General features: G+C 33.0%; 1 protein-coding gene across 5 annotated transcripts; it reads left to right on the top strand.

Moving 5' to 3' along the window:
- The first annotated feature begins 7,855 nt into the window (after positions 1 to 7,855).
- Positions 7,856 to 25,718, top strand: LOC143250885 (cyclin-D1-binding protein 1 homolog). 5 transcript variants are annotated; one of them, XM_076502038.1, is made up of 9 exons: positions 7,856 to 8,059; positions 11,527 to 11,589; positions 12,860 to 13,021; positions 15,126 to 15,213; positions 17,276 to 17,343; positions 20,132 to 20,208; positions 23,050 to 23,367; positions 23,602 to 23,648; positions 25,230 to 25,718. In XM_076502038.1, exons 1-9 carry the CDS (start codon positions 8,005 to 8,007, stop codon positions 25,321 to 25,323), a joined length of 972 nt encoding a protein of 323 aa, XP_076358153.1. In that variant the 5' UTR covers positions 7,856 to 8,004; the 3' UTR covers positions 25,324 to 25,718. The 5 variants fall into 5 exon arrangements, with proteins under 5 accessions (XP_076358153.1, XP_076358156.1, XP_076358154.1 ...); XM_076502041.1 differs by having other exon boundaries at positions 7,862 to 8,059; positions 12,845 to 13,021; XM_076502039.1 differs by lacking the exon at positions 7,856 to 8,059 and adding an exon at positions 8,191 to 8,397 and having other exon boundaries at positions 12,935 to 13,021.
- The last annotated feature ends 379 nt before the right edge of the window (positions 25,719 to 26,097 follow it).

The raw sequence follows: 26,097 nt of genomic DNA, 5'->3' as shown, positions 1-26,097 counted from the left end.
ACATTAATTTTATTTCATCAATTACATTTTCATGCTCTTACATTTTTTTGTTTCGGTGCAAAGCAAAACGTGTGCTTCGTTAGTTTAATGTCATTAGGTGATATTATGGGTGTATGTATGTGTGTACTAGTGAGTTGCGAGTATGTGAGTGCACGCGCATGTATGTATGCTTGTGTGTCTGTTTAGCTGTGATTAAGTGTGTGTGTGCTCGCTGTCGACACGTGAGTCACATGTCCGTTGCTGATTGGTGGATGACGAATCGCGCGACTGGCCACGCTCCCTTCCCTCCCAATACTTACCCCATCATTACTCTACCTGCACCCCCCACAAGTAGTCAGTGTAAGATCTACAGTTGCCAAAGCGTTCATTATTCAACATTTTTATTTTATTTTAACAAGGAGATAAGCAAGCAGTAGAGGTGAGTTGTGTCCATGGCTAAACGGCGCAGATACTCAGAATGCTACCTCAACATTGGCTTCACCACTGTGCTCGCCAACGACGGCATCGAGAAACCACAGTGTGTTTTGAAACATCCAGAACACGCAAAGAAGGGTTTGGATTTCTTCAAACGGCATGAACGGTGTCTTAAAAGCCAAAGAATCGATAGAAGTGGGTCGTTTCAGCAGCAGAGTGCAGCCGTAGTGGAAGCTTCATATGAGATTGCATTCGAAATTGCTAAACAAAAAAATCCTCACACGATTGGAGAAACACTTCTTAAATCCTGCATGATGAAAGCAGTAAATCTTATTCTTGGAGAAGCCAGTGCAAAGAAGATGCAGCAAGTATCCCTGTCAAATAATACTATACAGAGGCGCATTTCTAAAATGTCTATGGATGTGAAGGAACAGGTTTTGACTGAAATCAAGGGTTCCCCTTTGTTCTCCTTTCAGCTCGACGAGTCAATAGATGTAAGTTCATGTTCTCAGTTGATCGTCTTCGTGAGATACATTAATTCAGGTGACATCAAAGACGAATTCTTATTCTGCAGTGCACTTGAAACCACAACAAAAGCTGATGATGTCATGGAAAAAGTTTCAACTTTTTATCAAGACGAAGATCTTCAATGGGAAAACGTGTGTGGGGTTTGTACGGATGGGGCACCGGCTATGCTGGGATCGAAATCAGGATTCCAGTCGAGAGTGAAGAAGCTAGCATCTCAAGCAAAGGGCATCCACTGCATGATTCACCGATATGCTCTCGCCAGTAAGACTCTCCCTGCCTCTCTGCATGAAGTTCTTGAATCTGTAATCAAAATTGTAAATTATGTGAAGACTCAAGCACTCAACACTCGCCTATTCAAAGAACTATGCAAAGACATGAATGCTGACCACGAAGTCCTTCTCTTCTACACAGCAGTACGTTGGTTGTCGAAAGGAAACGTTATTAATCGTGTCTTTAAAATGAAAGATGAAATAAAGCTATTCCTGGAGACTCAAGAAAGAAAGATCTTGTAGCTCACTTCGAAGATTAAGCATAAAATAAAAGGGTTGCGTACCTAGCCGACATTTTTGACCAGCTGAACAAGCTCAATTGGAAGCTTCAAGGAAGGGAAACACATGTTCTCCTTTTTCAAGATAGTCTTCGGGCCTTTGTTTCCAAATTGCAGAACTGGCGTCGGAAAACCAATCTTGGAAACATCGCTATGTTTGAAAAACTTTGTGGAGTGACGGATGAGTCTCAGATCGAACTGGATCAATTCCTCAAGGATGAGATTACCGAACATCTTCAGTCTCTAGAAAAGGAAGTCGAGCGTTACTTCCCTGAGCTATCACAGGAACAGGAGGCCCTGGTAAGGAACCCCTTTTGTACTGAACTTGATGTATCCAGCATCCCAGATGATATCCAAGATGAATTTCTGGATCTAAGGAACGACTCTTCAGCTCGTGATCTCTTCGAGGTGAAATCCGTAACTCAGTTCTGGTGCGCTATGTATCAGTCATACTCCAAAGTCAGCATGATAGCTTTACGTGTCCTTGTTCCATTTGCTTCTACCTACTTGTGTGAGGCAGAATTTTCCACTCTTGTCAAAAAAAAACAAAGAATAGGAACAAATTGGATGTTGGAGATGACATGAGACTGACTCTAACATACGCTCGGCCACGAATTTCAAAGCTTGCTGCTGAAATGCAACATCAGGCATCTCACTAGCTGGGTTGGATAGCTGTTCAAACCTATGTTAATATTATTTTAAGAAATATATGTTCTTTTTTGTGAATTCAGGTTGGACCAATGTGATTTAATTTGCTAATAAATAATTACATAATTTTTAAATATTTTTTTAGATGTTTCTTTCCCTTTCCCACACAGAAAATAAAAGAAAAATTAAGCTGCTGATAGTAAGCCCTAAGTCTGGGGTCACATGGGTTTCATACTTTTAGGTAAGGAGTCGCGAGTGCCAAAAGGTTGGGAACCCCTTTTTGAAAGCATACTTTAGGGTAGGAATACTTACTAACATTCCTCACTCCACCTGAAGTGTATCTCATCTGAGAGGAGATTATGGTGCAGCAATGATGGAGAAATTGGCTTCATCACAAAACCAAAGAATCCACATACCTCTCAAAAGCTTAAAGACCGAAACCAATCTTATCATAAATTAGGCTGTTTGATCGGAAATAATGGCGAATTTCACTTCTGTAATTTAACATGTGCATTGTAACAAAGAGGGATTGCTTTATGTCATGACTTCCACATTACGGGAAACTTATATGTATAATCTACACATCAGTTATTCATTTTTTTACAGCGTTCGTTATCAATATTCTAGAACCCTTTTGTTAAATTGAAAAATGCATTTAAGAGTCATTTTTATGCACGAATTCAAACTTGGTCATTGCGCTGCTCAGGAAACTCTAAATATAAAGCAAGTATGGGAAGGTTAAGCCACTTCTGATAGGACAGTTCAGCGTTAGTTTTCAAAGTTTAGAAAAGGAGACTTTAATCTCCAAGATGAGGAAGGTAGAGAACGTCATTCCGCTGCTCACAGCGACAAATTGAGGGTGTTAGTGAAAGAAAATTCACAACTTGCTGTTCAAAAAATGGCACAGAAATTGGGTGATTTGATTTCCAAAATATCAAGTCATCTTAAGGAAACTGGAAAAGTAAGAAATAGACAAATAGGTTCCACATGAATTCAATGAAGAGCAGAAAAATTGTCGTTTTGCATTGAGCGAGATACTTTTTCCCAGCAACAAAAATAACCCATTTAAATTGATCGCTTAATCACTTGTGATGAAAAGTTAATATTTTATAACAACAAAAAGCGATGTGCACATTGGCTTGACTGTGATGAATTCCTAAACACTTCCCAAAATATTATGGATTGTTTGTTTTAATTTTGCGTAAAGCTATTCGAGGGTTATCTGCGCCAGCCGTCCTTAATTTAGCAGTGTAAGACTAAAGGGAAGGTAGCTAGTCATCACCACCCACCGCCAACTTTTGGGCTACTCTTTTACCAACGAAAAGTGGGATTGATCGTAACATTATGATGCTCCCACTGCTGAAAAGATAAGCATGTTTTGTGCAACCAGGATTCGAACCCACGACCCTCAGATTACGAGTCGAACGCCTTAACCCACCTCATGGATTACAAAAGGCATTATCCATTACAACTTTCTTGAACAGGGCAAGAGCATTACTGCAGAAGTTTACTGTCAACAACTGGATGTGCATAGGAAATTCTGTGAAAAAAACCAGCATTAGTGAACCATAAGGGGACCAATCTTGCTTCATGACAATGCTCGAATACACATTGCACAAATGATCAGCCAGAAGCTTAATAAAGTATTGCCTTATCCACCTTACTCACCAGATCTTTCATCTACAGACTACTAATTTTCAAAGATTTGGACGACTTTTTGAAATGAAAAACACTTCCATAACCGAGAAGCAGCAGAGAATACCTTTAAGATATTTTTAAGTTCTAGAACTTCATAATTCTATCATGATGGAATAAAAAGCTTTGTTACTCGTTAGCAGAAATGTATAGTTTTCTTAAGTGCCTATTTTGACTAATAAACTTACTGTTACTTTTCTATATTACTTCTTGAGTTAAATCTAAAATCTGCCATTATTTACCGAACAATCTAATGCAATTTTAGAAGAATCAGACTTCATCTCTTCCCAAATGTAACTAAGAATCTACGATTTTCTATTCATGTGTGAACATTTTTATGGTTTTAAGCCTGTCTTTTTTTTATTTTCTGGGGTACTATTTTTAGGCTCTCAGCCATATAGTTGAATATGGAGTCAAGTATCAAGATGTCATCAACATAAATCAGACACTTTTTCCAATTGAAACTCATTCAGGTTAAGCTCCAATTGTTTCTCGAAAATGGTAGATATACACATGGATCCCAACTTCCGGAGGAATGGTGACTTGGGGAATAAAATAAAAATTTGCCTTTGTTAGCTATGTATAACTGTAGTCTTCTTTATGAACCCTAGTTGTCTTGGCAGGATACCTCACTTCTAAAAAAGGTTCACTGTTACCCATTTGATCACCAACTTCACCAGTTGAAGCCCTGAGAAAGCTTGACTGATCATGATGTATTTTTGGTGCAAACTGTCTGTAGAATTTCTCCAATTCTGCGGTCATGTTCAGTTTGGGATCCATTAACTTTACATATTTGAAAATTTAGCATTTATAGCTTGCTGTTGGTTCTCCTGCACTTGCTCAGCCATTATCCAAAACTGGTAGTCTAGCGTATTTTGCTTCACAGCAAGGTATAGACAATTTACTCTGTAGTAACCCAACCCCAATGTTTCAAATCAAAAGTATACACTTTGTTCCTCCCTTCTTTACTAATATCAGTTGAGAACATCATTTGCAGAAGCTGTGGCATGAGAACCAACGGAGGATTTGGATATTCCTACACATTCACTGAGAAATAATGCAGTTATGTCACAATGTCAGGATGTGTGGATGATTGGCTAACTCTTGGCACATTTTGAGCCCATCATTGTCCTGTACTGGATAGAATGTTTTGTCTGAAACGTTGTCACAGAAGCTATTGCTACTTACTTCTCCCTGTCTTGTGATCAGTTTGAATTTACACTTTAAATCTTAACATGGCAAAAAGTGTATCTCTCATGATGAAAATATCTCTCATATCTTAGTTTAATTTCATTGTTCTTTTCAGGTAGTCTTCCAAGAAACGTTTCAGTGAGGATATCCTCAGGATCTGTTAAGGCCATACTAGAGTAGGATTGCCATGCCAATGGTGTAGATCACATACATAAAGTTGACAATTTTTTTATTGCATCCCTCTTATCAGCTTTGAACTTGGCCCTATAGATTACCGAATTTTCCACCAGGTCAGATATTGTCTTATCTTGTCAATAATTGTATCCTAATTCCAAAGCTGCATTTTCTTCAAATGCTTAATGGAGTCGAAAATTGGACTATCCGAATTTAAGATAAGGCATTGCCCCACCTGATCTGGAAACGAACCATTCCAAACAGTTAACTGTATGAAAAGTTTCATGAAACAATACAGATTTTATTTTGCAGTACCTTTGAATGTTAGGGATAATATCTGTTTTGCCTTATTCATAGGAACCTGTGGCTTTGGCCAAAGCCTCCCTTCATGAGAACAATGCACAGTTACGACAGAGAGTGTTCGTACCCCTGCGTCCCGAGTGGTTTTTTGCTAATGACTTAAAAAGTATCACGATTAGGCTAATAGAAGTATGATATATTATAAATATTATACTGACACACATCTACATAATTTTTTATGTAAATTAAACGACAAATGAACTGTTTATAAACAAATGACCAAAAATAGGAGGAGCAGAAAGTGTGCGTACAGTTCAGAACGTGTGAAAAATTGATATTCCCGTAAAAATCTTGTTTAGTTTGGCGAATAAACTACATTACACTATTCCAGAACAAGGAACTGGGTTCATAATTATTGGACTTTAGCCAACAAAAAATGTACTTCCGGCAATTTAGTGCCGTCTCATCATGGCGAACAGGAAACAACTGTCCAGTGATTTAAAAAACCGAATTATTGTAAAATACAAGTCTTGTGTGTCTCTTTCCGGTATTGCTACACAACTTAATGTGCCGAAATCTACTGTTCAAAGCATAATTGTCAAGTTTAAGCTTATAGGATCAACTGCTAACCGCCCTCGTTCTGGACGCCCCACCAAAATTCCAGATAGAACAAAGAGGAAAGTTCTCAGAGAAGTTACTAGGAACCCTCGTTTAACACCTAATGACATACAGAAACTAGTAAAGGAAACTGGGATTGAAGTAAGCACCTCTACAGTTACGAACATGTTATGCTATTCTGGGTTCAAAGAATGTCGTCCTCGTAGAACTCCATATTTAAAGCCTGTTCATTTATAAGCACGATTGAGGTATGAAAAAAAGCATGTAGATAAACCCTTTACCTATCGGAAGACTATTCTTTGGTCAGACGAGACTAAAATCGAGTTTTTCGGCTACAATGATGTTCGCTATATTTTCCGTAAGATGGGGGAACGAAATCTTTCAAAGAACACCGTGCCTACAGTTAAACACAGAGGTGGCTCGATCAAGCTATGAGGTTCCTTCAGCTCTTCTGGTATAGGCAGCCTTCACCACGTCAACGAAATCATGAAAAAAGAAGAGTACTTTGATATATTAGGCACTTGATGCTTGGGCGTCGTTTTATCTTCCAGCACGACAATGACCCTAAGCAAACACATCGAACTTTGTGCAATCCTGGTTGCAGAGAAACCAGATAAGCGGTTTTGGAGTGGCCATCGCAGTCACCCGATCTAAATCCAATTGAAAACGTTTGGCATGAGTTGAAGACCAGGGTTCATCAGCGTCATCCGAAAAACTTGCAAGAGTTGGAGGCCTTTGTAAAGAAGAATGGAAGAAAATACCAGTAGAATACTGTCAAACGATCCCGGAGGACTACGAGGAGAGATTGCTCTTAGTAATTCACCTGAAAGGCTACACAGCTGACCATTAAAGTTGACGCACGAACACTTTCTGTTCCTCCTATATTTGGTTATTTGTTTATAAACAGTTTATTTATTGTTCAATTTACATAAAAATTTATGTAGATGTGTGTTAGTATAATATTTATAATATACAATACTTTCATTATCCTAATCATGATACTTTTTCAGTTATGAGGAAGACTACTCACGATGCAGGGGTACGAACACTTTCTGTCGTAACTGCAACTCAACAATAGAAGTTCAGGCCAATGTATACATGTAAGAAATGAGACCTTCACAATAATATACCTTCGTCACAACACAAAATTTTCTCTTTTCCACTTGCCCAATAGTATTCTCAGGTAAAGGAAATTTATATACCACAGACCATCCTCCCCTTTTGTGTAGGACAAGAATCATTCTGTATTGCCTACTATAATTTGGAATTTATGACATTTATGAAATAATTTAAACTAAATGAATCTCATGAACAAGTTTTAAAGTAAGGCGATGGAACAAAAATAATACGTAAAGTTAACTTTACGAGTTTGCGGACATAACGCTATGCCACTTATGTTCTTTTTTTTTTTGACTAGAAAAATAACATCTGCACTTATTTCATATATTTTCCGTTTGGTCCCACTATACGATTGTTTTACAAATAACTCAATAAAATAAAATAATAGTGAAACGTTTGTTTGGAATTTCGCACAAAGCTACTCGAGGGCTATCTGTGCTAGCCGTCCCCACTCATCACCACCCACCGCCAATTGGGTTTTACCAAAATGGGATTGACATTATACGCCCCCACGGCATATAGCGCGACGCGGGCGCGAATAAAATACGCCTTATATGTGGTAAAACGTTATATGATATTTATTTAGTGAATAATTCATGTATGTGGCATGGTTTAAAGCGAGATATAAGCGCCAATACGTAACACAACCTCAAATGCTTGACTTTTATCACTGCGACAGTATATGGAGAAATAGAAACAAGATGAAGATTTATTCACAAAATGTTATTTAATATCCCAAAATTCGCGAAATAATTATCATATGATATTTAATGATTAATTATTTTAAGATATTGCATTACTACTTATTTTCAAAACGATCTGTTGGTGGGTGGAAAATACTTTATTTCTGCCTATTATTAAAGTGTTTTAAGTAATAGCGTAAATATTACATTTTTTAAAAAAGTTATCTGAACTGGAAACAAAATATAAAGCAAACTGTCGTGATGTATTTAATTTTATTGTCACTGTTGTTTACCAACTTTACAGCGCGTGTAGGGTTAAGTTGATACCTGGGAAATAAGCAATTTGGGTACTTGTGGGTCTCGTAAGTTTGTAACAAAGTTTCTAAAATCCGTAAAGGTAGAATATAGGAATGGCAAGTCGTTCTGAAGTTTTACAAATAATAATTGATACATTGGATGTAGTTCTGACTCAGTTGCAAGGTACAATTTTATGTTGCATATATATATATATATATATACATGTATTGTAATTAGCTCATGAATGTTAGAGCAAGTATTGGTCACGTACTGATTTGTCGTATCCGCACAATGCATGTGGTTTTAAAAGGCTTAACAATAACATATTTTAAATTGGAATATGGTGATCGTAACAAGGATATCCTTAGTTCGCTGAGCGATTCCGAATTAAATCACAGTAAAACTGGTTTTTCTTGGTTCATGTTCAGATCAAAAGATGAAATGGCTGGCAATGTGACATGTTTTTGTAATATATAGTTATACCAAATTATTTCATAGTAGGTGAGGTGGGAAAACCTTTGATGTATGTAAAACCTGCATTGAAATGTTTATTTAAAGCTAACTCTCTAAATAGTAAATAACTGTTAGATAACAGGCTGTAAAACCTCGTTAGTAACAAAGTTCAGGGAATGTATTTGCAATTTACATACTGTTCCTAGACACTTTATGGAACATATTAATGGTTTTCCAATCATTTAAAAAATTGTAGTTAAGTGTACAGTACTCAGTTTTAGATTAAGTAAGTTCTAGATAAAAATTTTATTCTTTATAGTTTCCCACCACTTAAAATTTTTTCTCAATTACAACAAAGTATAGTAAAAGCTTTTTTTCCATTGCTCAACAAATTGGCTGATATCAAATATATATGAAACACATTTTAAAATAGCATCTTTTACGGGTTTGTGGTATAGTCACAAATGGGCCAAGATGGTCAATGGCCTGCTTACTCATTACACTGGGGAACACTTATTTTGTTGCATTTAAAAAAAGACCTTTCTACAGTCAATTTTAGTGTGTTGATTTCAAATCTGAAGTTGGTTTTTGTCTGCAAGCTACAGATTTTATGCAATTTGAACTTCAAAATATGTCTTGTAGGCTTGACGAATGAGGATATGTTACGTCTCTGACGATTGAGTGTGTAGCATCCACATATGTAGCAGAAGGCCTCAGGCTTGTTTCTGCAATGATATCTATTTTTGGAAGCTATGTTTGATCTGCAACAAAAGAAGAATGATCAAAATATTAGAAGCTATCTATATATATGGACGTGAAAATGCTTATACATGGTTTATGCAAGTTCACATTTGTACAATTTCATTAACCTCAAATTGCATACAAACTAGAGCTTGTAGAAAAAACTAATTTCAGATTTGAAATCAGTGCCTAAAACTCCTTCAGAATCAGTTAAAATATCCAATGCAACTCAAAGTTACTGAAGAAGTGTTCCCCAGTGTTATCCAAGCCCATGCAGTCAGTGTCTTCTTGATGGTGCCCTTTACTAAATGTGTCACATGTAGCATCTCTGTCATAAGGCCATGCTCATATAAAATAAAAAATTCTTTCCTGTTAATGCTACTGCAATAGGGACTCTGACAGAGAGAGTAATAAATTAACTCACAGAAATTTCTCAGCCATCAGAAACTCTAAAACCAAAGGAGGACAAGAATAATGAAGTTTTGATTTTTACATATATGTGTTCCCTGATGAGGCAATGCGACTGTATAAGCTACAGCATTTATGAATATGCAAAATAACAAACTTCATTCAGTTTTTTTACTGATATGATGGCCATAATTGTTCATCTTTATTTATCATGTAGTGTGAACTGTCATGCATTTTCCAACATTACCTACTGACTGTGGAGTCAACTTCTGTTTTAAGATTAAAGGTTTTTGTGTTATTGGCCAAATTTTGATACTCGCATCTAGGACCTTTTAAGATCGGGAGTTTAGAGTATTTTCAACATGATAGCTTTATGAGATTCATGTGGCAAAGAAGTCCCTAAATGTACTAAATATAATACAATTATAAGTAAACAAATGATAGTATGTTAATGATCCATGTTAAGATTTATTTATATGTAGCACTTGTAACTTGGTTGATTTTATTAAGAAAAATATTTCTTTACAACAGTATCTATCTTTTACAATAGTTATTGAAGTTTCACAATTTTTCTGCATATTAATCCTAACATAGGTTCTTAAAGTTTTCCACATTTGGACTCAAGGTAGTTATTGAATGCAAATATTTAGCCAAGTTTCATGCAACAAGCATAAAATGAAATTGTGTTGAACTAATGGCTAATATGCATTTGTTTTGAAGTAAAGAGACTTAACACTGAATAAATTTAACTCTTAAGATGTTCAAGCTCTCAAATTATCCAATATTTGAGACTTTCAAAATTACCATAAACTAAATGACTTGTTATTTCAGAGTAATATTTCTCAGTTATTTCTACTTTGTAAATATCATGGAAAGCAAGATTTTATGCTAGTGCAATATTGAGGAATTCCTTCAAATGTTGCCGTAAATTATTAAGATTTAAAAACATTAATTATTTTGACTATTAAACAAAAAAATAGAGATAGAGGAAAGTAACATTGAGTTTTGTATGGAATGAATTAAAATAGTCTAAAAAGGATGTTATACTTAAATTGATACCATTATTTGTAGTATAATGTGCATGGTTTGTAGAGCTGGACTATTAGTGAGATTTACTAATTGATTAATTGTGGGCCCCATTAATTATACTGTTCTTCAAAATTACCAGCAAGTGTTACATGCCAGCCTGTATCCTTTCTTCTAGTCAACAGATTGGTGGTAGGTACTATCAATAATCTGTCATCCATCAGGTGCAACTGAACAACAACATAAAAAAAAAAGGTTGGTGGCAAATGCTGCCAGCCAGTTTAATTCCTACTAGTCAGCAGCTCAAAGCTAGTGACAATTGGAGATTGCCTTAGTAGTTTTTACATAACAAAGACAAAATGAAAAAGTTTTATCATAAATGTTTTGATTTCTTGAATAGTTTGTATAAATGAAAATAATAATTAGAAATCCTAGTTTTGGTTATTTGACTATTTTTATGACATTCAATCCAATCATAACTTTGATTATTTAATTTATGAAGCTGTAATCAATGTAACAGCCACTCAAAATAATTCATTGTATTAATTATAATTAGTTGAATCATCCACCACTAATGATTTGTGACACTGTAATGGTATGATATGGTTATGGTTTTCTTACACTTGATAGGCATATTATCAGAACTTTCAGATAATGAGGCTGATAAATGTATTAACTTAACAGATGATGCTACACCGTCAAGAAGAGCAGAGAATTTCAGTAAGGAAGAATTCTGGACTTGTTTAAGTAAGTGTGATTTTATTAATGTTCATTTAAGAATTTTACACTTAATTTTTAAACATTATAGGATAAAGGTAAGGTATTAAATATTTTGCACTATATTAAAAAAAAACTTAAAATTTACTCTAGAATGGTTTTTTTTGAAGTTTTACCATAATAATGTACAGTTCTAGTAGCAGTCATAATTACCCTATTTGGCAGACCTGTGTGGATGTCTATTTTAATTTCTATATTTTTTGTTTTAGCTTACTTTTGGAAAATCAAATAATTGTACATAAAATGACAGTTTCATTTAAGTTAGATACGTTCTATGAGAAAAAGCAAAAAAACAATGAGTATTAAATGTTACAGATTATTACTAATGAAAAAAATAACAAACAGTTCATATAGTTAAACACTATATAAAAATTATAAATGATACAAAAAGGTTATGATTCATTTTACACACAATTTGCCCAGTTCTTATTAAAATTCTAAATCAGTTGTTCTTCACCTGGGTTTAGTCAAACCCCAGGGGTTCGGTGAGTCAGTCTCAGGGATTTAGTGGAGGTCAAGACACACACATTGAGTGTGTGTCCGTTCCATTACCCCACTCGTATGATTTGTGACGTCGTGCTCCACTTGGCCATCATTGGCTGTGGCTGATCACGTCACGTCACTTGGACTTAATATCTGTGCTGCAGGGAACTTTGTGCTCTTAGCAGTTGACTTGGGACTATAGTAATTGTGCGTTTCTGAAAGACAACAGCAAAAGTCACATTGATTTGCAGTAAATATTCATTGAGTTATGTTTTTGTTTTTGTGTGAAATTCATGTTTTGATGGTTTTGTTCTTTAAACACAGTGATATTGTGTGCAACTGATGCATGGCTCATTTTGTGCACTAATAAAATATCTACTTATGTTTTGAATTTGAAAAAACCATATTTTATTTTTCCAATTACGAAGGGTTCAGTGAATGCAAGTACGAAACTTCCGGGGTTAAGTACCACCAACAAGGTTAAGAACCACTGCTCTAAATGTACACAAATTTCTACATGTATTTTGATTTACTGTATTTGTGAAAAGCATTAGTTACTCGTGTACAAATATAGATTGAAATTGCAGCTCAGTTGAGATGAATTGTTTAAAACCAATAAAACATGATGTAGGATAGGGCTGTTTGGTTAGTTGATGTTTGTGTAAAATTGATATTCTATATACATATGAATATTTAGTTTTGTCCGATTTTTATAATAGTTTATGCATAACATTTTATATAGTGATTTATGTTTGAGGTGAAACAGGAAAAATGGTTTCCCAGGAATGTACGAAGCTCTGTGTGGCCTTTAGTCAGCCCCCTTTACCTTCAGTTCCAGAAACTCAGAGCCTTGTGAACAGCCTGGAATCATCATGTATTGCTCTGCTATCAGCATTTCATGCCCTGCCAAAGAGCCAAGGTTTGTTTATTCTCTGGAGTATTTAATTCTTAACTGATTGTTAATTGGTTAAAGGTCATTCCATGTCAAATCATCCAGGGGACTGCAGGTGACCCCCACAAAATGCCTTGAAAAAATTTAAGTGTTCATCTACCCATATAATGGAAAATTGCCAAATATTTGATCAATATCTCTAATAGTTTGATTTACAGCCCTGTGAAATTTAATTTTTTTCATTTTTGGCAAATTCATTTTCGGGCAACTTTGGCTGCTTAAAGCTGCAAGAGTAATGGTGGTAGAAGGCTGAAATTTGCTACACTAACTGAATTAATCTCACAGAATTAAAAAATGGTCTCAAACTAAGTTTCTCTCTCTTAGGATTTGCATAGTGAGGCAGTAAAATCACCTGAAAACCCAAAGTCATAAAAAACATTGGTTTATGTAATAAGTCATAGCTCTAAGACTTTAATATGATACAAAGCTGAATTATTTTTTCTAATTTCCTATAACATATCAGTTGACAAATCAGCAATTATTGCAATTAAAAGTCTGTTAGATCTCCTGTAAAAAACATATAGCTGCATGCAACTTGTTATGATTTAGCTGAAAATAGCCCTACTTCAGGCCATAGTTTGACCATGTCACCAGTTATTCAGCCTTTTCAGATTTTTACCATATATTCTTACATCTCTGATTATGATTTACAAACAAAATCAGGATGGTGTTCAACCTACATTTTGAGTTATAATTTTTTAAAGTATCCTCTGACCATACGTTTTTTATTTTTAAAAAAATTAAGTTCAGTTCAGTTGGTATGAATTTACCAAAAATAAAAAAGAATTAACTAAATTTTACAGGGCTGTAAATCACAAACTATTAGAGATATTGATCTATTATATAGCAGTTTTTCATTATATGGGTAGATGAGCACATATGAATTTTTTCAAGGCATTCTGAGGGGGTCACCTGGAAAATTTTCCAAAATCTGGATGATTTGACATGGAATGACCCTTAAGTGAATTTAATTACAATTGTTGCTTGGAGACAAGTTGAACAAGAAGTGTTTTTCTCACTGACTTTTATGGTGATAATAATGGCAACATCTATGATTTACACTTCATTTAATAAACAAAATCTTCCACATAGAAACAAATAGGGCTTTACTAAATCTGACAGAAGTAGTTGTTTATTGGTATAATTGCATTTGGGTGGAATGTTGAAAGGTTTAGTATTTAGGCCCTTTTAGATATTTTTGTATAAAGTTTCAATGTAACAAAATAGTGTGGGTGTGCATAATGAGTGCAGATAAAATACATTACTCATTTTTGTTATTATTGTAGAGGCTATACCTGAATTGGTGACACAAGAGAGGTTGAAATCTCTCAAATTGTTTTCTCTTGGGGAAAAAAAGGCAAATTAGGGTGATCTGATTGAGGTGTTTAAGATTGCAAAGGGAATTGATAGCATTGTTGCATTATGTGTTTTTACATTCAACTGTGAGAATAGTGAGACAAGGAGAAACAAATATAAATTTTCACATCTTAAGCTTAGACAGTTTTATTTTTGTAACAGGGTGGTTGGACTTTATAATGGGTTGCCTTTGAATGTTGTAGAGCAGTAAATTTAAGTGAGTTTAATAAAAGGCTTGATAAGTATATGAATGATCAGGGTTAGCTTTAAGCTTGTTTTGTTTTTTTAATAGTTTAGGGTCTGAAACAACCAAGATGGACCAGTAGGTCCTGTGTTGTTCCAAAACCTTATATTATATGGAATGTAAAACTTCAGTTATTTACTGGGAAACTTTAGTTGAAATTAAGAGAAAATGTAAATGTAGAATCGCTTCATCACCAGAAGATTTATTTTTATTTTCTTCTAATTGTTTCTTTTTACTTTATTCAAGTAATTATGTTTAAAACAACTTTCATCAGAGACTTACTATTTGTGAAAGATTTTTATTAGTAAACATTGGATAATTTAATCAAATATAGACCTTAACCTCTTTGTTGTGTGTACCTTAAAACCTGAATTGAAAATTTTTTATTAGCTAACTCAGAATACACAATACAACATAGTTCTTGGTGTGAAAAAATTATTCATCAAAAATATTATTGAAATTCTTCTCAAGGATTGACTTTGCACAAAGATCTGCGTCTCTGTGTTTTGAATATACTGAAGGCAGTTCAAGACCTCTGTGTTGAGGCTAAAAATGAAAGGTGAGAAAATTGGCACAAACTACTTTAGTATGCTACAATTATTGTCACTATATACATATGAGGTGAGGATAGAAATAGCTCATACATATTCTGAATAAATTTAGGCTTAAATTTTCTACTTGAAATATATTTAGTAATTATGTAAACAAAATTAAACTAAAGCTTGTGTCTTGAATGTTTACAGGAAAGTATAAGCTGACAAAATGGAAGATGTGTAATTAAATTTATTTAGAATATTTATTAATGATGAATGTGGTACTGCAAGTGTTTAAGCATTAGCATTTCTCAGAATAGTTTGGTAATTATTAACTTTAAGATGCAAATTACCATGTTAAATGTTTCTGTTCTAGTTGAATCAGCTATAGACCTGGTTTGACCTGTCCTTCCATTAAGACTGATGTACTAAAATGCTAAAAATATGGAACAAAATAACTGAATTGTAATTTCAGTGAATAATTGAGGCTTTTGAGTGTACTGGAATAATAACATTGCAGCTTTATTTTACTAACTGACTGGAATAATTGACTTGATACAGTATATTAATTAGTATTTCAGAAAAAAAGAATCAGAAATGACCTCCAAAAATGTAGTTTGATAATGAAGACTCTAGGTTTAATCTGTTGGTTAGTGTAACAGACTGTGAATCCAAAGTTGTGTGCTTTTCATCCTGTTGAAAAAGAAATACATTTCAACACATTTATAGATATTTTAAAACAGTGACAACAAATTGTTCTAGTTGATTAGAGTATCTTAAGAATTAACACTGAGTACTGTTAATTAGATGCCTTTACTCTATCACTTTATAAAGTTATGAAGGGCTATTTCAGACTGCCTTTGTGTGCCTTTGTCCAAGTATTCAAAACAAATTAATGAAATCCAGAAGATCAGCATTAGTGATGGTGACATTATAAATCTTTGTGATTACAAAAGTAACATGTGTTCTTGGAATATTTCAAATCAACTTAAAATATTAAATTGGTTTAGTAATGTCAGTGTATACAGAAAACATTAAATATATCTTACATTTAATTGCACTATTTTGCAGAAAAAATGCTGTAACATTTAATGAAAGAACTTTTCACAAAGACCACTGAGAAATGTATTTGATTTCAATTTGTAATTAATTTGATTGTCCATTTGTAACAGTTCTGTATCACTATGACTTGTCTATTTTTATACATTTTTTAGGTAATAAATTAATTTTGTGTTGTTTACTAAAAAAAAAAGTAAAATAAAAGCTAAATTGTATAAGAAACACATAAAAGAAGTTGTATGTTTAAGAATATTTGTCTTTTATATAGTTCAACTTAAATAAGTTTGTTTTTTTGATGCAGAAATTATTAAATAATATTAATTTGGTAAAATGTGTGTGTATGGATAGACAGTTAGGTAACAATAAAGGGTAAATGTTTTGAATGTAACTTGACTTAAAAAAGTTCTATACAAAGATACTTAAGTGCTATAACTAACTTGTTAAACATTTAGTATATCCTCCAGCAAATTTTGAACATACTTGGTAGGTTAACATTTTTTTTGGCATTTTAGAACTTTATTATCAAGTTTGTGTGTGTGTATGTGTGTGCATGCAATATGTATATATATAACACACATCTGGAATATAAGTAGCAACAGTAACAATAGAACTTGGCATTAAGTGATTATGGAATTAAATAAAAAATTAAAACTGTAAAGCAGACAATTCATTGTTTTCTTTCTGTGCCATGTTTATAGAAAAAATCTTCAAATTTCTTACACAAGTTTTTCAAATTTTGTATACAGAATGACTGTATTTAAGCATAAAACACAAGCTTTTTACCTTCTTACATAATACCACTTTTCATTTTATTTACAGTACAATAAATATTGTAGGTAGTGAATCAAATACATAAGAAATGTTGAGGAAATTTGTCGTGAGAGTCCATGATGTTACTTTTCATTTGAATATGAACTATTGGTAATAAAGCAATGTACTATTTGCTCACACAAAATGCTCTATGAATGGGGTGTTGTTGTTTTTTTTTTTTTACTTTTAAGTATTTGTTTTAAAACTTTCAATCTGTAGTGGTCACCAGCTACAATCTGTAGGAAATGTGTGGGAAAAGTGTAATAATCTTCAGAGTGCCCCTAAAGGTAAGCTTATTTATTCTGTTATCACAAATATTTAGTTTGTTAAATTATTTTCCTTTGATCTTAAAAAATATTTGGTTGTAATTATATGAACTTTTGAGTGTTTTGATTAACTGTGAGTTCCTTTGAACCTCTGTTATTCAGGTAGAATTACATGAACTTTTGAGTGTTGACTACAAACTGTGAGCTGTTTTGTATCCTCTGTTATTCAGATAGAATTACATGAACTTTGTGAGTGTTTTGACTACAAACTGTGAGCTGTTTTGTATCCTCTGTTATTCAGATAGAATTACATGAACTTTGTGAGTGTTTTGATTACAAATTGTGAGCTGTTTTGTATCCTCTGTTATTCAGATAGAATTACATGAACTTTGTGAGTGTTTTGACTACAAACTGCGAGCTGTTTTGTATCCTCTTGTTATTCATATTGAATTACGTGAAGTTTTGAGTGTTTTGACTATTAACTGTGAATTGTTTTGTATTCTCTGTTATTCAGATAGAATCAACTAGAAACTGCTACAGCCTGTTTTTATTTTGAAGGCATATCATGTTTGTCATTTCTTCTATCTTAAGTCACCAGACGTAAAACAAAAATCTGACATACTGGCAACTGAATATATAATTAAAATAACATTAATTGATTAATTTTACATGAATAATTTCTGAAACTTTAAATCTGTGTTTTGCAAAATAACCAAAGCATTAATTCCCCAGGAAAGTCAACAAATCATTAGTTTGTGCTAATTGCTGAGAAAACAGTTTTAGAACTATTAATGCTGATTTTGTTTGTATTCATAATTGTATAACTAATATGCAAACAGTATTTTAAAATAATAAATTGTATTTTTAATAGGTAGAACAAAGTGGATTTGTTTGTTCTCTAAAATTAGAAGTCAAGCTAAAATGCAGTTAAGGTAAACCTGGTGTGGTTAATTGAAAATTGTGGCTGATGTAACACAAAGCAAAATTTTCTGTTCTGTTAAACCTTATGAGGGAAAGAATTTATTAACTTCAGATTAATGTACTGTGCTACTGACTTTGGTCAGTAGATATAAAAAGTGTTTTGTACAGTTCATCAGTGTAGATGTATGCTTACTTGTGAATGTCAGACTTCTATGTTGTGGACGGACATTGAAGTTAATAAATGTGTCAGTTTTCTTCATTTAGTTTTTCTTCAAACAGAATATTCATATTTAACTTTCTGTAATCCAGCACCTTAGGAATTCAGTGAAACAGGTGGATATATGTTACAATAATAAATGTCTATATTAAAGAGTTGACTGCTCAAGCCTGCAACTACAATTTCTCTTACAGTAAGCTTTCATGAGTTTTTCAACACTGTATAGCAACTGTCTGAGAAACAAGAGAAAGTATCCACAGTCTGTTTTTTTGTAATTATAAGTCTAACACTTCCTTAGGTTTCACATACAGGGGACAATAATAATAATGATAAAATTAAATTTCATTATAGGTCACTTGCATATAATTCATTGAGGTAATTTAATAAATATGCAGAAAACATGAAGCAACAGAACCTTGTTATTTACTGCCAGGTAATGCAGTATATATATATGTAGTATGAAGAATGGAAAAACAAGGGGTAAATGTTAATCAATTGACTGCAGCTACTCTAAACATGAGTGAAATGTTTGCAAGTTGTACACCATTGAATGACACACTCATATTCAACCATGGCAGATTAGAAGCCATTGGGTTAAAACATATTTGCAAGATCACAAGCCAGGATAGTATGCAGTGTTACACAACAGTTTTGGAATGCTACACTTTTGGTGTCAGTCACTAACTGAACAATTTTAAAGGGCTGTGAAAATGATCCAACTATCAGTTGAAAATACACAAAGATGTGATGTAAAGAAAGCTTACAAAATCCTAGTTTTGCCAACAGTAACATAAAGAATGTGATGTTACTTATAATCATATAATAACTAGTCTGTCACTTCATGAATGCACCCATGAACACATTTAAAAGGAATAGGAAAATTGAAACTGAGAAATGGAGTTGCAAGTTACTATGTATTGTGGCATGATGTCCCAACAATGGATTTCTTTATAACTAAAATACAAATTCTACAGTTTTCTAGATAGAAAATGTATGGATTTAGATTTTATTAAATAACATAAGTCAGAAATTAAAAAAAATATAACAGTTTACTCTTTTAATAGAGTTAATTGCAAATGGATACTTTTTGTAGATGTTTTTGGTACTATAGTTTGTCACTTTTCCTAAAGTTCATTTCTAATATAAACTTTACGTAACTAATTAAACTTGCATTTTGAGTATGCTTTATTTTGCAGGAATCCTGTTAAACATTGTTAAGAGTGCCTACCATACATTTTTTCACAATAATATTAAATACTTTGTTGGTTGTTTGTGTTTTGAATTACATCTGTTTACTTTCTTTATTGTGAATGAGGCTACTGTTGAAGCTGAACTATTTGAACCAAAAGAAAAATTAACTTGGTCAGAGTTATGGATTATTTTATGTTAATAATATGTGGGATAAACTCGCATTTAAAATCCTCTTTTTGTTTTTTTATAAAGATTGTAGTATGTGTTTGAAAATGTTACTTAATATGGATTTGTTATCACTTGAGAAAATAAGCTTGCAGTGTTGCAATGTTTGACCCTAAGTAATAAATTTCTTTTATTATATTCATTGCTGTGAAATTCTTAATGGGAGTTGTTATTGATAGAGTTGTTAGTCAGTAGAACTGTTTTTTTCTCTTGTAGATTCATTCCACGTTTTTTTGGTTTTTTTTTGTAATACAGATAATAAGACCTCTGTGCTAACAGTCTTTAAGGATCAAGTCACTATGGTTCAGGATGCACTTGATGAATTTCAAGAGGTACTGTATAATTGTATCTACAGCACTGTAATGATTTGTTGTTTTATAGTACTTGTTCAAACTATTAGGCAGTTTTTAATCTTGAGTTATTTTATGAACACTGCATTATCAATACCTTCGATAATGCTAGAAGCTAGTCTTGGTGAGTTAAGTAATTAATAGAAAATTAACTTTGAGACCTTATAAAGAGATGATGTTCTGCACATTTAGTAATTCAAGTTTTCAAAGAATGCAAAATTAGTAATATATGATATTTTGTATGTACATGCAGTTGTTTATTAACCCGATCACTACGACTTAGTTAAATAGGTATGTAACTCTTGTGAAAGCTCTTTATAAAAACGAAACTAGTTGATGAAATAGTTTTAAATTTGTCTTGAATGACCCTAAGGTTATGTAATTTTAAAAAATAAGAAATTTTGATTTTTTTTCTACTATTTATAATAAAATATTAATTATTTCACATAGTTATTTGTACCTATACTTTGAATAGTTCACATCCAATGTAATTTTCATTTTGAGTATAAAGATACTACTTATTATCTTATAGTTTTCACATTTCATTTTCATAATCTCTAGAGCCTCCTAAATGAATATCAAATGTTTTTTTAAAGTAAATGTTTAATGTTTTACATTTTCTCTATTATATTATTAACTCTAGATATTATCATCAACACACAGTGGAATGAAATGATTAATAAATAGAAATATGTACATACCTTTGAAATGTTCCTAGAATATTTTTCACCTTTCTTTATATGTTTAATTTCATGTCTTTTATCTTTTCACTTATATTTTATATTTAAGTTTCCTTTCCAATTCTTTGTCTGTTATTATTGATACAGATATGCCAACCTGTTCATTATAACATGACCCTATGGCAAAGGTCGTTCAAAAATTCTTTCACTAATGCTTGCACACATGAATGATGCTATTTTGTTTAGATGTTTCAACAAGTCAAAATACATCAAGTTAAATGTATACAATGATAAAATTTTCAAACATGCATTTATAAACACACAACACATAACTAATTAAAATATAAACATAAATGAAATATAATTGTTTAGTAAACTTATACGTATTATGTGAGAAACTTGCCAAGCACCAGGCATACCTCAAGAGAACAATGGTGAGAAACTTGCCAAGCACCAGGCATACCTCAAGAGAACAATGGTGAGAAACTTGCCGAGCACCAGGCATACCTCAAGAGAACAATGGTGAGAAACTTGCAGAGCACCAGGCATACCTCAAGAGAACAATGGTGAGAAACTTGCCAAGCACCAGGCATACCTCAAGAGAACAATGGTGAGAAACTTGCCAAGCACCAGGCATACCTCAAGAGAACAATGGTGAGAAACTTGCCAAGCACCAGGCATACCTCAAGAGAACAATGGTGAGAAACTTGCCAAGCACCAGGCATACCTCAAGAGAACAATGGTGAGAAACTTGCCAAGCACCAGGCATACCTCAAGAGAACAATGGTGAGAAACTTGCCAAGCACCAGGCATACCTCAAGAGAACAATGGTGAGAAACTTGCCAAGCACCAGGCATACCTCAAGAGAACAATGGTGAGAAACTTGTCGAGCACCAGGCATACCTCAAGAGAACAATGGTGAGAAACTTGTCGAGCACCAGGCATACCTCAAGAGAACAATGGTGAGAAACTTGCCGAGCACCAGGCATACCTCAAGAGAACAATGGTGAGAAACTTGCCAAGCACCAGGCATACCTCAAGAGAACAATGGTGAGAAACTTGCCAAGCACCAGGCATACCTCAAGAGAACAATGAACTAAGCTTCTCCTCCATCTCGTACTACAAAACCATACACTGGTGGAGGCTTCTTTATGTTATAACTGAATATTGCAAAGCCTCATCTTTTTGTTGGTTGTAATCATGCCATTCAACTTCAAAGTGTCACTTGGTAACACAGCTTTGACTTTGCAAGTAGGTTTGGCTGACCTTAAGCTTGGAAATATTAGAATGTAAAACTCTTGTTGAGAATTTCTTGGAGATTCCACAGATGCTAATGAAAGACAGGTGGAACTTTAATTTGATCTTGTATACTGACAGTCTTTATTCTATTCTCATAGTATTGTATATAATGGCTGGTAAAGTCTAGACTTGTAACCTTGAGCAGATCACGTGACAGTAAAACCTGCAGTCTTAATTGCTGCTTTAAATGTTTCTTTTTAAACTAAAGGAATAAAACTTTAAGCTGTAATGTACTTGATAATAGTAATTTCACTACAGTACATTCATGTTAAAGTGGTTTAATTAAATTTTGAATATAACTCAGTAATGTGCACAGAAGGGGTTTAAAAATGGTATTGGTGACACCAGTAGTTATAGGATTAATCAAATTAAAAATTATTTGGTATTACAGAAACAGGAAGATTGCATAATCTATTTTTTAAAAAGAACATTTTTTTTAAGATTATTTACTATCTCTGAGATTGTACAGTAATATATTTCACATACCATCACTCGTGCAGGATTTTAGTATCACAAACAAATGTTTCACAGAAAATGCTGTGCCAAAAGTTCATGTGTTAAGTGAGATATAAATATGCTCTTTGGTCTAGTAAGATTTTATAAACAGTTTTGCATCCATTTACAATGATAAAAGTAAATAGTTGACTTGAATATTGGTCCAATATGCATGCAAGCTTTTAATATCCTGAAGTTACTTGTATACCCAGACATTTATTTTCTTTAAAGACTTGTCAGCATATGTATTGTATGACAAAAACTTTTAAACCTTCTGCTGAAAGTAACATAAGAATTGTCATTAAAATTATCTGTTATTTTATTCTTTGACAGTTTCACTGTTTTTCAGAGTATGGAACAAGAGGACAGTCTGTATCCTGATTTAGCACATATACCTATAAGAAATGGTTTCCAAATACCAGATCAAACAGGGTGGAGTGAGGAAGACCTACAGCTTTTGCCAACATTCTTAGGCCTACTAAAAGCAAGCAAAGCTTGCATCAAGAAAACTAAAAGTATTATAGCAACTCAGGGTCAATGTGATAGAGAACAAGATAACAACCAGTTGGACTCACTGGCATCAATTGTTCAAACTCTGAGTTCTCATGTTGATGATTTTGTTTTATCTACTTACCCTCCAGTTATACACAACAATGTAAGACAACAGGTGAGAATATCAAATTAATATTATTATTACTATTATTGTAGTTTGAATTATTGAAGGAATTTGTGGTTCATAATTTGTAATTCAGCATAATACAAAAGGAAAAAAAGTGTGATGTGATAAAAATTATACTTGTTTTGTAGAGAAAGTTGGATACAATCTTATATTTGTTTTAGAAATGTTTATAGTACAAAGACAGTTAACAGTGTTATTTTTAATTGTTTAATCTTACTCCAGGCTACTATACTTGCTGAAGGACTGAAGGAGCTAATTAATACAGCAAAGTATGTATTTTAAGTCAAATTTATATACTTCCATTTTTTTTCCAAGTTACTAGATGAGGGTTTTTCTTATTAATCCTAGGTGTAGGTTGCTCAAATTGAGCATGACACAAGTTTTTTACAGACTTACTTTATTAACATATGCTAACAAACTTGACATTTTAATAATTCTCAGTCTTCACTTTCAGATGTCAAGTTTTCTACCTATCTACTTTAGAATTTCTCTTCACTATTAGATTATTTTCCAAGGACCTACACACTTATATTTTAGATATCCTTGAGCTAAATATAACTTATAGCACTTGTTGTTCTTGCTTTAATGAGTTGTAAGCATAAACTGAATCTTGAATGTCATGCCCCTCCTAACACATTTTAAAAAGTATGTATAATTCTTTACAATAATTGCTATTGGATTATTTGTAACCAATAAAACAAGAATGTCTTAATTTCTGCTTACTTTATAAAATTAGTTCATTTTCATGATGGGTTTTGAGTTATTGTTCATAAGTTTTGTAGTTTGTTGTAGATGAGATTATCTCGACCACAAAAGGAAATTTTTGTAATCCAGATAGAGCTTAGTTAGAAAATTAAATCATAATAAAGTTAGGAAATTGTTTTTTGTTGCTGTTGCATGTTAAATAAAATTTAAGTACTAACAACAAAGTTTTCTTTCATTGAGACTTCAGGAGCCAAAAAAAACAACTAAATTTCTTGTTGTGGCACTAATCTACATGTCATTTAGATATATTCCTTTACTGCCAAGGAGATTGGAAATTATCATCTTTAGCTGTAACAAAAATAGTGGGAGATTGACTAACACGATGGGGTCATTCTAGAAAAAAGGATTTTTTTTTTTATTATTTTGGTGGTTAAAAGGTCAGATGGACTGAACCTGTACATGAGGTAGGGTAGATAAAATAAGATTAAATACATACTAAGTTTTATTTCAGGTAAAAAACAACTCAGTGTTAAACAAAGTTATTTTGCACTCAAGACTTCCTACATTTTAATAAATAATTTATGTTATTTCTTGTAATATTTACTAAGAGCATACAAAGTTTATGAAGATATATGGACTAAATTATCCAGTCTGTAGTGCCATGGTTACAAACAGAGGCAGTACTAGGTAACAGTGCACAGGACACATGCTCTGAACTCCCAGATATCTTGAAAATAGGAAACCATGATTAATATCATGCTGAAAATTCCCATGCCTTTGGGCCACAGTTCTGAATCTTAAGTATCTAGCCATGCTTTTAGTTTAATGTTGGTCAAAATGAAAGAACTTGTGTTTATATAATTATGAAGTAAAATTTAGAGGGATAGTACTTTGCATCATATAAGCATACACTTGAATTTAACTTCTACCTTTTACTTTTCCTCACATTTTTAATGGATTATGAAATGTAACCCAAAACCATCATCATATTCCATTAATGGTGCTTTCCAATCATGTTGTTCATGAGCATTATCTTTACATTGTTATATAGAAGTAGTTTCCTTTCTTTAATATTTGATGAAATGAAAATGGATTTCCTTCATTTTGGTTTGGTAAAAGTATCCAATTTTTTTCTTTCATTTCAGTTCTTCCCATTTGTGTGAGGGAGACCATTCTTGGACAGAATTCTTACTTGGAGCTATAAACCACAACTATCAAAAAGTTATAGAACTATTATGACAGAATTAATTGTTTTTGTTGTCTACAAATATTTGAATAATAAAAGTTTTACATAAAATGAGAGTATTATGGTAAATCATAGTTGTGGGGGCATTGGTAAGATGGATTATCATTGTTGGTATAATTTGCAATGTTTTGTAAATCCTGCCCTCCATGAACTGTGTTTTGTATGTTACTTCTATTATTTACAGGATTGCTCCTGTGCTTGCTTACATTTTCTTGTTCTATTTGATTTAGTTTTAAACTGAGTCAACTCTGAGTATCAAAACATGTAAATCATTTCCTGGACTGGGGTCAAAGGAACAGCTGGTTATCTTATAACAAGATAAAATTATGGTAGGCCGCTGTGTACTTTGGAGCTGTATCAGGAGCACTTATGGAATAAATTCACCTAAGCAGTTTTGTATGATAGTCACCTTAAATCATGGTTACTATACTAGTTGGTCTTTCTGGTAAAATCAAGAAAATGTCTATTAAATGAATGAAGAACTGAACATGGGATGTATCTTGGCTGTTCCATCCTCTCAACTAAATTATAAAAAATTGAAGCAGGTTCTTATGATTCACATACTTGGCTTTTTTTTTTTTTTAACTTTGCTTTAATGTATCTATAACATCCAAACCACTCTGCCAGAGAAAATGTCATTTTTCTAATAAAGCCATCTTCATATCAATAATGTATCAACATTATAAATTCCCTTTAGTCTTATCTCACTCAAGTATTTTAGGTTATCTATACACCCAATTTTAAATAATCAACTCATAAATTATTAT

This window comes from Tachypleus tridentatus, chromosome 5 (assembly GCF_004210375.1).
Source record: "Tachypleus tridentatus isolate NWPU-2018 chromosome 5, ASM421037v1, whole genome shotgun sequence".
Classification (NCBI taxonomy): Eukaryota; Metazoa; Arthropoda; class Merostomata; order Xiphosura; family Limulidae; genus Tachypleus; species Tachypleus tridentatus.
This window is presented reverse-complemented; position numbering and strand designations above follow the sequence as displayed.

What these genes read in the sequence shown, in the direction of transcription:
- LOC143250885 (XM_076502037.1), top strand. Translation starts at nt 8,328, where the DNA reads ATGGCAAGTCGTTCTGAAGTTTTACAAATAATAATTGATACATTGGAT. An exon ending in AGTTCTGACTCAGTTGCAAG is followed by an intron (nt 8,398 to 11,526) that starts GTACAATTTTAT and finishes TTAACTTAACAG; the next exon opens with ATGATGCTACACCGTCAAGA. An exon ending in GTTGAGGCTAAAAATGAAAG is followed by an intron (nt 15,214 to 17,275) that starts GTGAGAAAATTG and finishes TTCAATCTGTAG; the next exon opens with TGGTCACCAGCTACAATCTG.